At 38.2% G+C, this 12,982-nt stretch overlaps 1 protein-coding gene across 1 annotated transcript in view; it reads left to right on the forward strand.

Moving 5' to 3' along the window:
* Positions 1–251: 251 nt before the first annotated feature.
* LOC137973629 (UPF0587 protein v1g245604-like) overlaps positions 252–12,982 on the forward strand; it is a 40,273-nt gene continuing 27,542 nt past the window's right edge. The window contains exons 1-4 of the mRNA XM_068820477.1: positions 252–275; positions 461–544; positions 1,473–1,529; positions 2,542–2,623. Coding sequence (XP_068676578.1) covers positions 270–275; positions 461–544; positions 1,473–1,529; positions 2,542–2,623 — 229 coding nt within the window. The 5' untranslated portion in view covers positions 252–269. The remainder of the gene's footprint in view (positions 276–460; positions 545–1,472; positions 1,530–2,541; positions 2,624–12,982) is intronic.

A 12,982-nucleotide genomic window follows, 5' to 3' on the forward strand; every position in this document is an offset into this window, starting at 1 on the left:
TTCAGGGAGCTTTCGTACTTTAAGCGTCTTCTCCTTATAGTCGGCTTTTCATAGGATCTATTTAGCTGTATGTCCTTCAAGACTTTCTCTTCTGCCAACACACGCTGTAGGGATCGGAGGGCCTGACTTAAGGTTCCTTCACCCACCATAACTGTACGGGCTAGAAATCTGTTGTGCGCCATGTTGTAACTGCAATGTCATATGCGCATGACATTAATTTGACTTCTTCTGTCTATGTTAGCTTGCGGGCGCAGAAACATCAAGCGATAATGGTGGTAGGCAATTATTTTTTTGAACGTGGAAAAAAATAATAACATTTTTTTCTAATTTGCTGTCTTTTGCGCCAGATTCAGGGGTCTGTCTATAATCTTAATGCTCAATCTTTCTAAGCTGGAACGGTTAAAATGTTTTTCGTCTAACTGTCACTTATCAGACATCTTTGTTTACATTTTGAAATCAGCGTATAGCCTTACAATTCAAGGCAAATCTTGAAAATCTAACTAATGTGAGGCCAGATGAAGAGGATTTTCGTTGGTACTTAAAGGTAAGTAAGAAAAGTTTGCAAAAAAACCTACGAAAAGCGCATGCTTCGTAAATTTAGTTTATAACTTAGTTATCGATTTGTACGTTGGCTACACCTAGCCTTGTGAGGTTCAAGTTCTTTTTAGCATACATTATTAGTAAATAGTCAGATGGAAAGTCTGAACTGGACTTGTAAAACCCAGATCATGGACTTAAACAACGCGATGGATTTCAAGTACAGCTGCATTATAACAGCCTAAGGGAATAAAATTGGCAAAAAGGAACTAAGTACCAGTGCCTGGCAGGTTGGCATGTTGGAGAGGAGATCAATTCTTCTGTTATGTGCAGACCAGCTATTTTGACTTTTGTTCTTGTAGTGTGGTGGCTCTGTTCCCCGAAATCTTGGTGAATCCTTTCCCCTGGGGAGCACTCAAATACAGTCACTTGTAACTAGTGATTTAAGGATCCAGATGTTACAGTACAGACTTCCATTTTCAAGGAAATTGATTCTTTTTCGCTTATTTTAGTTCATTAAAAGGTAACAAGGTTAAAAACCTTTGTTAACCTGTTGACTCCTAAACGGCTTCTCACTGATGAGTTAAATTGCAAACTTGAGACTTAAGTCTAGTACATGAGTTTGTTTTCCTACACCTGTGGACCTGCCAGCCCATCAGGTTTTTGGGATCTGGAATTATTTGACCAAAACAATGTGCAGGATTTGGCAAATTGTTAAATACATGTACCTTGATGACAATGAGGATTTTTGAGGGGTTCACCAAAAAAATTCAAGGATTTGGATTCTGGGACTGCTTTGAAAAAAGGTGATATCAAAGTATCTTTATGTATTCTTTTTGAATCTAACATTCCAGAATGCTGTCATATTTACAAGTACCAAATACCAGTTACTTATTATCCTTCCCTTATAACTTTTTTTCTTTTTGATTTATTAGCTTCAATGCCAGAATTGTGGTGAAAATACCAAAGACTGGGTTTACATGTGTCTCACTGTAAGTTGATTGTGATATACATGTATTACTGTACGTTTTTGAGAATTATGTGCTGTGACAAGGCCACTGTGTGAGTGGAATTGCCTGTTTTTCAATCACATTAAATTGTGACATAGATTTGTGAAGCGAACAGAGGTCTCAAGTGCAAGGACGGTCATCAGTGACTTGTAACATTACATGTACATGTATCTACAATCTTGTACAAAACTCGTTTGGAAAATGTGACGCTCTAATTTGTCTGTAATAAAGATTAAATTCTTCCTACTTTCCCCCTCCTCCCATTCCAATGTTGGTAAAAAAAAAAAGACCAAAGGCTTGCACGGTATTGGCATCACATTATCAACATTGATTTGGGGTGGGGGAAGGACCAATATACTTTGTGAGTGCGTGTCAAATGATGGTTAAGCTAGAATTTTTCCCTAGAGTTTTGTCCAAGATTGTAGTTTCCTTCAAGAGCACATCATGTGAACTCATATGAACAGAGGTTATGACTGTTATGTGGTAAATTGCAGTTTATTATGGATTTATATACTGTAAGTTACTTGACGAAAAGAATGTTAATAACTGTGTAATTGCAGTTGTACAAGAAAATACTTGAAAATGGTCGATTTTTTGGGCTCAAACTTTGGAAGGCCTTATTAATAGCCAGTGAGTAAATAGTATGGATTGGAAGCTTAACTATCATAGATTTGCACTACAGTATGTACTTCCCATCAAGTTTGTGGCTGGATTGAGATTTATTGAATCCATCATCTGCTGAAGCTTCCTATGAAGTACTTTTATACATTCATAAGAGAAAACCAGTAGGTCACAGTGACACATGAATTCATGAAAGGCAGAATACAAAATAGGCGCTTTGATAAATGAAATATTATTATAATTATTGGAGCTTGAGTGAGTGACTAGTTTAAACTATGTCTGAAACCAAGTTATTGTTTTAAGGCTTTTGGTTTTCTTTGTTAATTTTAGTGGTATTAATTATAGTGCTTTTGATTCCTAATTATTATCACAGGAAAGCCAAGCTATCAAAGGCAGTCGAGGGAGGGCTAACTTTGTGTCCAAATGTAAATTGTGTAGCAGAGCAAATTCTATGGGTAAGATTTTGCTACTATTAATAAATAATTAAGCAAATTAAGGGACAAATTTGTGAAGAGATAACACCAATGAAAATGTTGTCCAAACTTAACCGCAAACTTTGTTTTATAAGTCAGAAAAAGAAAATATAAGGACAATGTATGATAGAAAAGATGCCACACAGTTAATCACAATGTCCTTTACAAGGTAATTGTGAAGAACAGCTCACGTCCACCGACTGTCGGTCGACTGTCGGCCAACTGTTGGTCGACTGTGGGCCGACAGTCAGCCCACAGTCGGCCAACAGTTGGCCAAGAGTCGGCCAAGAGTCGGCCAACTGTTGGCCGACAGTCGACCGACTATCGGCCCTCAGTCGGCCAACAAACAGTCGACAGTTTGGGTCAAAATTGTTGGCCGACAGTCGACCGTTTTTCGGCCGTTTGTTGACCGACTGTTGGCAAACTGTTGGTGACCTGTGGGTGAAGTGTCGGTAAGTTGTTGGCAACAATGTTTCGTAATTATTGCGCTACTTATGACCAAAACCGCATTTGAAAGTTACACCGTGTGCTGTATGGGAAACAGTAATGTCTAAAGTGCTGCGATAAATGGAAGACCTATCATAAGCACTAGCTACCAGGAAGAGCGAAAACATAGAACGTTAGTGAAGGTCAACTGGTGTAGACATACATGATATACTGAAGCATCCCAGCTCGCAATGGATTAGCGATTCAACAAGGAAAATGTGCTAAAGTGGCTTCTCGTTTTCATTTAGTAAGTATGTCGAGAAACGATAAGTTATTTGCTGGATTTCTTTCTCCTTGTCGACTGCTGGTAACCTGTCAGTAAAGTTCTCCTTTTAGTTTAGCTGTCGGTAATCTGTTGGTAACCTGTCAGTAATTTGTTGGTAGCCTGTTGGTTATCTGTTGGCCGACAGTCGGTGGATGTGAGCTGTTCTTCACAATTACCCTTTACAATCAGAGCATTAATTTGTCATCATCAATAAGACCTATCTTGTATACCTTGGTGTTAGTAAAGAGAATGTTATTTTATTAGTACCTTGTATTGAAATGCCTTAAGGTAAAGTTCAAATACAGTACTTTTTGTGGTAAAGTGTAATGTTGTGGTTTAATTTTGTTTTTGGTTTTAATTTCTTTTAAACCAATTCATTTTTTTTCAAACCGTTTAAATTTTTGAAACTGTTTTTTTAAACAAATCAACTGTCTAAAAAAGGGATTTGTCTTTTTTGAGGGTGTACTTTAATAAAAAAAAAACAGGGGCTTGGTTTTTTAGGGGGCCTAAAAAAGAACGAGACATCTCTTCCTTCCTTCTTCTCACCTACCCCTCCCTGATCTTCTCCAGTACTTCCATCCTACCCCACCCTTCCTTCCCTCTCCCCCTTGATTACCACTTGCACCCACCCCCTCTACACAACACTGCTCACAGACATTTCATATTAATTTTCTCAAGACTGTATACTCACCAGAACTTGATCTTGAACTCCATACCACTTGACCATGCAAGCAATTCCTCAGAATAATTTACAAATGAATATTTTATTATTCGCCCCAGGCCTCTCTCAGTCAAAACTTCGATTTATTCACATGTGCAATTTCTCGAAAGAAAAAAAAAGCGATCTAAGCCGAAATGATTAACCAAATGGAACAAAAGTTGCATGATAACTCGAAGGAAATGGGTTTACAGCAACAACAAACTCTTCACAGGAAACAACAAGAAAGTAGTTCTAAAACGGAAACTGTTTTAAGTCTTGTCCCAAGCACACAGTCAAATTTCTCCCAGAGGACAGCACATCACGGAAAAGTAGCTTCAAGAAATTATGCAGAAATCAACCAGAAAGTTGTCAACACATCCATTCCATGCACAGAAAATGCCCAACAACCAATGGCAGCTCCAACATTCCTCTCTTTGAGAGCGATTGACGTGATGGTAAAAATGTCACCCTTGTACCTTAACATGCTTTTAGGAAAAAAAATATGCTTGAATAGTGACCAAGTTTTGAGAAGTCTAGAATGACTTATTTCTTCTACAACATCAAACCTGTGAAGTGCTACTAATCTTACTTTCGATTATTTCAAAAACGTTTCCTTAATTTGCATTCAGCTTGTAAACAGGCTATTTTGCAAAATGAGTTATTTCCTTTCAAGATAAATATTGTAGTTTATTAAGATTGTAACAGTACAAATTAATAATACCATTGTTATGTGTAATGGTCTAGTTACTTTCCAGTTGTATACTGCTCTATTTAATTGAAAAAGTATCTGAGAGACAAATACTGGTATATGAAACTTGTATTATACAAGTGATATTGCCAAAGGAACGATTAAAGAATATCACTGTTTTTTCATTATGAAAAGGACTGTCCTACTTGTGAAAGACAGAAAAGGGTTTCGCTCTGACAAAGGGCTAACACTCAAAACTTCAGCTTTCAAATTTCTTTGCAGTCACTGTGGTCAATTTGCCATTATGATATCAACTCGGTTGATAAACCCTTTTTTATTTCACTTCCCCACTAACACAGCACCACAGCTTCTTTACAAACTAAACCCCTTTATCTTTCATGTGAAAAAGTGCTTTACTTCCACCAACCATGAACCAATAATAAATTATTCTTTACCCAAAAACCAAGACAATGGTTTTTTAGACTAACCGCATGTCATTCTCTTACCTAGAATGCAGTTTTGTCTGACACTTGCAGACTGCAGACTCAGCTTAGCGATTTTGAATGGTTAGCTTTCATGTAAGGTTAGGGACACTGCAGCCTGCATTTTAGTAATCAGGGTGAAGCTCTCAATAATTCTAAAGTTTACGCACTTATCAGGCCCGGCCAGGAAGGGGGGGGGGGGGGGGGGGGGTTGTGGGATACCAATATACCTGCTATTTTCCCCCCAAGATACCAATAATTATACCTGAAAATCATGAAAAATCGTATGTGATACTAAACCTGCCTGGCTTGTCTTTTGTTGAAAAGTTTCTAGCGGTATTCTGCCTGACACTCTTACCATACTGCTGTGCCCTCTGATGGATCTCCTCCAATTGCTTCTTGGATAAGCAACCACACAAAAGCTTCAGTAATTTTGCAAGGTCGCAGAAGTTTACATGTATGTCAACATCACCTAAAGTAGGCTGAAGGTAGTACTGGATTAATTTTGCAAAGTACCTATAGCTCATATTTGTGACACATTTTAATAGTTTGTTTATACATCTGGGAAAATGCAAATAAAAGTCTAGCATCCTGGGAGTATCCGTATTACCTCGTCTCACACTGAAAAAGACGTTTTTAACAAAGAGAGTTAAGGGGCTTTCAACGTCCATGTGTTAAATGAAATTTGGATTGAGTTCCAACACCTTGTCCTCAGTCTAGAGAAGCCTTCCAACGTCATCTTAACGGAGTTCAGCCCACGGTGGTAGCAGATAGTGTTCCTTCTGGTCCTTGGGTCTGGGAAGTTGAGCCCTTGATACCATGAACGTTCAACGAGGCTTCTTCGTGAAAAGCGTAGTAATGGTGGATGCGGGTAAATGTCTCATCAAAACTTAACCTTGTGGTTGTCTCAGTCAGATTGAAGGCTGACAGGAAGAGACACAGATTTTGTAAGTATTTGATTAGGGCTTGAAGACTGGTGATCAGTTGAAGCCTTCCAGAGCTTGAGTCAACAACAAAAATTGAGTGTGAATCCTTCTCGCAACATTCTCCTGTTGGCTGCGAGAAAGAAGCAGTTAAGTCACACCCATCCCTTGATCCAGTGTGATCAGATCCAGTGAGATTCGTCACTTGTTTGGATACGGCATCGAATTATTTGATTTTGTTGGCCCCTCTATTTACAAGAATAAGTTTTCCGCATACCCCTTGGATTTGCTTCAATGATGCACTGCTACTGAAGAGCACACGTTCACAATGCCCTGTCTGAAAGTTTACTAGGAACAAACCCACAGCATCAGATGATGAAGAGACATAGAACTCAACACTGATTTTGCAAGCTACTCCAAACAGGCTGTTGACGTTAACACTCACAGAACGGATGATGTCTGCAGTGACGCTGAGTCCATCAGTTACCATGGTCATCTGATGGATTTCACCTGTTATTTCAGCAACACAAATTTGATTTTGAAAGCCAAACAGTAACAATTTCGAGAATCTCGCACTATTTCTGGTGAGCATTAGATCTAGGGATAATAAAACTGAAAAGTGAATCATACATTTCTGTACCATGTACCGAATACCTACAATTCAGGAAAAACTAAGTACTTTATACCCGAATTTTGACCAAAAAATACCATATACCTGAATTAAAACGGCCCGGGATACCGTATACCTAAAACCCCTGGCCGGGCCTGACTAATTTGAAACAGTTAGCATTTCAGGAGATGTATGACAACGGCAGACTGCCTACAAATAGCACTGATAAACATTTGTATTTAAGTCTATAACGCACCCATTTCAAATAGCGCTAAGAAAGTATATAAAACTAAGCTTGGGTCCACTTTAAAACTGTTCACTTTTACTGCAAGTTAGGGTTAGCATTTTATTTAACCCTAAACATTGAAAATTATTGTTATACCTCCCAACTCAAATACGTTTTCCGTTTGGAGGAGAAAGTGTCATGTATCATGGGTCAAAACTCATTAAGGGAACTGGTCAAAACTACTATACTCGAACAGGACCCACCTTTGGGGTAGTGGGGTTCTCAAAGACACCACCTTTCTTCGAACGTATCACATGAACATTACCGACAACATTTTATTGGCTTTTAAATTTGAGTTGACACAGGAATATTCAGCAAGCAAGAGTTGGCATTACTAGACAAACAAGAAAAGTGAGGTTTGAATCTCACAATAATTTTTTACTGCTGGATAGAGGGGTGGCTATGCAATATAGACACCATCTTTTCACATTAAGCAAGGAGGGTGCAGGCAGACACCACCATCTATTTTTTGGTTTGGTGGGTCCTGTTCGAGTGTAGTAGTTTTGACCACTTCCCTAACTCCCTAGGGAAACAACGTCTTGAACGTTCTACTCGCAAATGATCAGGTGGTGCACGTCCTTGAAACAGCAGCGGCAAATGTGTATGCCAGCCGCATCAAGCAAATAATTTTTACGCAGTCATGGCAGCTAAATGGTTTCAAACAAGAACTGAAGAAGAAATTGAACAGCTTCTACACGACAAAAGCTCTAAATCTACTAACAAGGCCACCCACAATGCCGTGAAAACGTTCAGAGTGTTATGTAACTAATTACCTCATTATTTCCACGAAACGCAATAACAACTTTAATTTTCAAATAATGAAAACGTTTTCTGATCCCGCAGGACGTTTTATAATTTGTGATTTAAAAACAAATGGAAGGTGTTTAACTTTAGCAGGTGTTTATGCCCCGAATGAGGATAATGCAAATTTTTTAAATTCCTTTTTCGGTCGTTTGTTGGATTTTAATTGTGAGGATATAATAATTGGTCGTGAAAGATCAATTAAGTTTGGCGCATCAAAAAAAAAGGCAAATGGCTAAGAAACAAAATGAAATTGAACAGCTGATTACAACTTTAGAAAAGCGGTTATCTAGCGTCTCAGGGGATGACCCTCAAAAGCAAAGCCTATGGAACAAATAAACTAGAATTAGAAAGAATAGTTGAATGTCAAACTAAAGGTGCGATCCTGCGATCAAAATCTCGATGGTATAATGACGGTGAGAAAAATACCAAATATTTTCTTAATTTAGAAAAGAGACATTGTAAACAAGCTACCATTAGTCAACTGAGAACAAATGACCAAAAATATATATTCACAGATAAAGAGATCTTAAGCGAATGCGAAACTTTTTATAAAGATCTTTATACTTCGAAAGCTGGTGAAGAGGACATTGAGCCTTTTCCTTTTCGACCCAATCCAGAAGAAAAAACTTTGACCGCAGAAGAACGAGCTTTTTGTGAAGGATTAATTAACGAAGAAGAGTGTTTAACAGCTTTGAATAGTATGCCTTCAAGTAAAACGCCTGGAACAGATGGATTGCCATGCGAATTTTACATAGTTTTTTGGAGTGATGTAGGGCGAATTTTTCATTAATTCTTTAAATTATTCTTAAGAATCAGGAAGGCTCTCAATATCTCAAAGGTGCAGGATTATAAAGTTGATACCAAAAAAGGACTCCGACCTTAACTTAGTTAAAAGTTGGAGACCACTGATCATGCTCTTAAACTGTGACTACAAGATTGCAACTAAAGCCATATCTAACCGTATAAAGACAGTACTTCCTAAGCTTATTTCAAACGACCAAACTGGCTTCATAAAAGACAGATTTATAGGAGAAAATATTCGTACAATAGACAGTATCGTCAAATATACAGCGGCTAAGGATATTCCTGGGCTTCTCCTCTTTCTTGATTTTGAAAAGGCTTTTGACACTTTAGAATGGTCTTTTTTGTACAAAACTCTTCAACATTTTGAATTTGGACCAAGTCTGATAAACTGGATAAAAGTATTTTTTTTTAACTTTTTTTTTTCTTTAAATTTATTTATTTACACTACTTACAACACTGGTACGTCTACTTACACAATTTACAACAATTACACAATTTACAACTACTAAAATCCATTATATTACCATCAAAACTATTTAACAATTGAATTGCTTATGCACTACTTACAATACAATGCACTTACAATTACAGGTGCTACTTACAATAATACAATTGCAATACTTACTCTACAAAACAATATGATTACTTTTAAAACTTTTTTTCTTTTTAATTATTTCTTAAATAACAACATTTACATAGACCGGAATACAGGCCAATTATTAAATCGGGAGTGAAAATGTTGGATTTTAGTTTTATTAATTTGATTTTCGGCCAACCATTTTGTAACGCCCCGCCAAAAACAAGACGTTTCGCTACACGACCAAAATACCGTATTTATTCAGCTATAAGCCGAGCGATTTTTACACAAATCCACACTCAATTTGGGCAAATTTAAAAGCGTAGAAGGGGTCTCGGCTTATAGCCGGGTATTTTTGATAAAAAGAATTTTCTCAGCAAATTAAAACAGTACAAAATGAACGTGTATTCACTTACAAGCCGAGCTAAATTACTTGTAAAATGAAGAGAAGTTGTTTTTGGTTTAATATGGACTTTTATCACTTGGTGGCTCGTAAAGGAGCCATTTGTGTTGTTGTGTGATCGGGATCGATTTTAGGCTCTATTGCTGGTCTTCTTCCTCGCTGTCTGTCTCGAATTCGTCATCCATTTCCTCGTCTTCACTTTTTTTTTTCTTCTGGAATATTCTCGTCAAAGACTGCATCGTCTTCTTTGCCGTCGAGTGCATTATAGAGGTACTACAAGTCTTGAAAGGCGAGGTTGTAGGGTTTCCAGTCGAATAACTTTTTATAAAACGCTTCGCTTGTGCGAAGACATGTTTCCAGTGAGGTCAGTAATTGTTTAACAATATTTGTCACATCACGAACACGTCGCTTGTTTGTTTCTAATCTTTCCTGTTCATTTTATTGCTTTGAGTATAATTTTTCAGTCATGTCCATTTGTATTTTAAATTACGAAAATTTCATAGTCGATAATTCACATCGAGACCTAAAATGGGTCTCGGCTTATAGCCGGGTATTATGCATTTGCAATTCGTGTCAATGAAGTTAATTTTTTGTGAAAGAAGTTTGGGGTCTCGGCTTATAGCCGAGCTCGGCTTGTAGCCGAATAAGTACGGTAAATGAAAAAGAGACTCCTTTTCCGTTCTTCAAAAGGTGCAAATATCATTTTCTCTAATGCCTATTTTATTTAGAGAATCATTTGTCGCTAAACGCCTATGAAGTAGTTTAAACTGAAAAATAATTAATTTGATAGATTTTAGTGCTGCAGAAAGGGAGTTTGGAAGCCATCTCCCAGTCAATTGTTTTGGAGCACTGAAGGCTGCAGTCGACACACCATTTCTCTAGGCTTTTCCTAGGGCTGCTCTGTTTAGCGCTGATCAGCTTTTCGTAAGCCAAGGAGCTTTTATGGAGTTTTCTACAAAAGTGCTGAAATTTCTGGTTTTTTCATTTTTGTCTTCCATGGCATTCCCTAACAATCTTATGCACGATACCACCCCGTGATAAACAAGAAAATTTGTTTTTTGTTTTGTGATAAAAGTATTTTACGCTGATATTGAAAGTTGCACTCTTAATTAATGGTTGGACGAGCAATTTTTTTCAGCTTCGTATAGGTGTAAGACAGGGCTGCCCTTTGTTTCCTTATGTGTTTGTCCTTGCGGTGGAAATAATGGCTGAAGCATTTCGCAAAAAGAGTTAAGGGCATTGTCATAAATGGCAAAGAAATCAAATTGAGTCAATACACAGATGATACGACATTCGTGTTAAATGGCTCCGAAGTATCTTTAAAAGAATCTCTTAGTTTATTGGATACATTTGGTAAGGCATCTGGCCGCGGACTTAACTGTAGTAAAACGGAAGCTTTATGGATAGGCTCAAATGCAAGGTCGGATTTTAAAATTTGCCGTGAGAGAAATTTTAAATGGCCAAAAGAGAAGGTCAAGACCCTTGGGGTATGGATCTCAACAAACCCAGGCACAACACTGTCCCAAAATTACAATGAAAAACTCGAAAGAGTAAATTAAAAGCGATGCTAGGCTGTTGGAAGTTTCTTCGACTTAGCCTTTTAGGAAAAGTTGCTGGGCTGAAAAGTCTGGTAGCGTCGCAACTAGTATATATCTTTCTCCTCTAGAATCAAATTATAAGATTTTAAAAGAAATAAACTCACTTTTTAAAAATTTTTTATGGAGTGACAAGGGAGATAAAATAAAAAGAAATGTCATGATAAATGATTACTTAGAAGGAGGAATCAAAATGATTGACATTTTCTCCTTCAATAAGTCCTTAAAAGCCACCTGGATTAAAAAATACTTAGATGTTAACAACAAGGGCAGTTGGAAAACATTCTTTGATTTGGAGTTTTGTCAATTTGGTGGAGACTTAATATTATATGGTAAAAGGGACATCTTCAGTATGTCTAGTGATATATCTTGTCTCTTTGTTAAAGAAATCTTAGAAATCTGGAGCAACCTATTTTTTTAATTTATGAAAAGATAACAAGTGAAGAGGTTTTTTCAAAGTTACCCTTATGGCATAATTCTTTGATACATATTGGAAATAAACCTGTTTTCTCTAAAGATTGGTACAGAAAGGAATAATAAGATTGGTAAAGAAAGGAATAACAAAGGTAGAACATTTATATGGTGTCATGTATTGACAAGAATCGGAGAACACACACGAGGCAATATGGTGGATCACTACAAACACGTTTTTATTACATCTATGCGTGCGCATGTCATAACTATATATGGTCAACGCACAGGAAGACCATAACATCTCCTCCACACAAAAAGAATGACCTGTCCCTAGTTTGTAACTGAGCCAACAACAAAAAAAAACAAAAATCTCAAGGAAACAAACTTCACCGACTAACATCGCCCGGTAACCTACAGTCTCTAAGGAAAGCAGAAAAAAAAAAAGAAAACAATCGTTCAGAGATCGAGTTTCTTTGGTGCCCTACAAACTCTCTGAGGGTATCGCCGCTCACGGACCGTAGAACTGACTGGGGTCGCTTCAGGAGCTTTAAGTGTGGGAACAGAAACCATCTCCGGTTGATCTGCCTCGGGGGTCTCTGGAACTGTACCATTCACATTGGGTGGAGTACTCAGTTGGATTGGCACTGGTGCGCTGGCCACTTGGGGTTGGCTGACCTCAACGGTGTCAGTATCAGTGGCCTCAACTGCTGTTGGCTTCAACTGGTCGATATGTCGACGCCAAATAATCCCTGGTGCCACTTCTACCTCGTACATCAGCGGACCTGTCTTATTGACAATCAGCCCTGGACGCCAGGCACACACCGGTAGTGGAGTGAGGGGTGTTCCTATAGGCTATGAGAAACTTTGCCAACTTCTCCTTCACTGGCTTTGAGCTTTGATGCATGGAACGTAATGCCTGCTTGAAGGTTTGTACTGCTCTCTCCGCTAGACCGTTTGTAGCTGGATGGTATGGTGCTGATGTTATATGGCGGATGCCGTTGGACTTGACGAACGCCTGGAACTCTTCGGAAACAAATTGTGTACCATTGTCACTAACGATCTGTTCAGGAATTCCAAATCTGGCGAACAAATCGCGTAGGACTTCGATGGTTGAACCTGAAGTGGTGGAATTAACTGGAATCACCTCCGGCCACTTGCTGTGCGCATCGACAACCACTAAAAACATGGAGTTCTGAAACGGGCCGGCATAGTCGATGTGTATGCGTTGCCATGGTGCAGTGGCCCACTCCCATGGATGCAGAGGTGCTTTGGAAGGCATGTTCTGGTTTTGCTGACACCCACTT

Source organism: Montipora foliosa, chromosome 10 (assembly GCF_036669935.1).
Source record: "Montipora foliosa isolate CH-2021 chromosome 10, ASM3666993v2, whole genome shotgun sequence".
In the NCBI taxonomy this organism is placed as follows: domain Eukaryota; kingdom Metazoa; phylum Cnidaria; class Anthozoa; order Scleractinia; family Acroporidae; genus Montipora; species Montipora foliosa.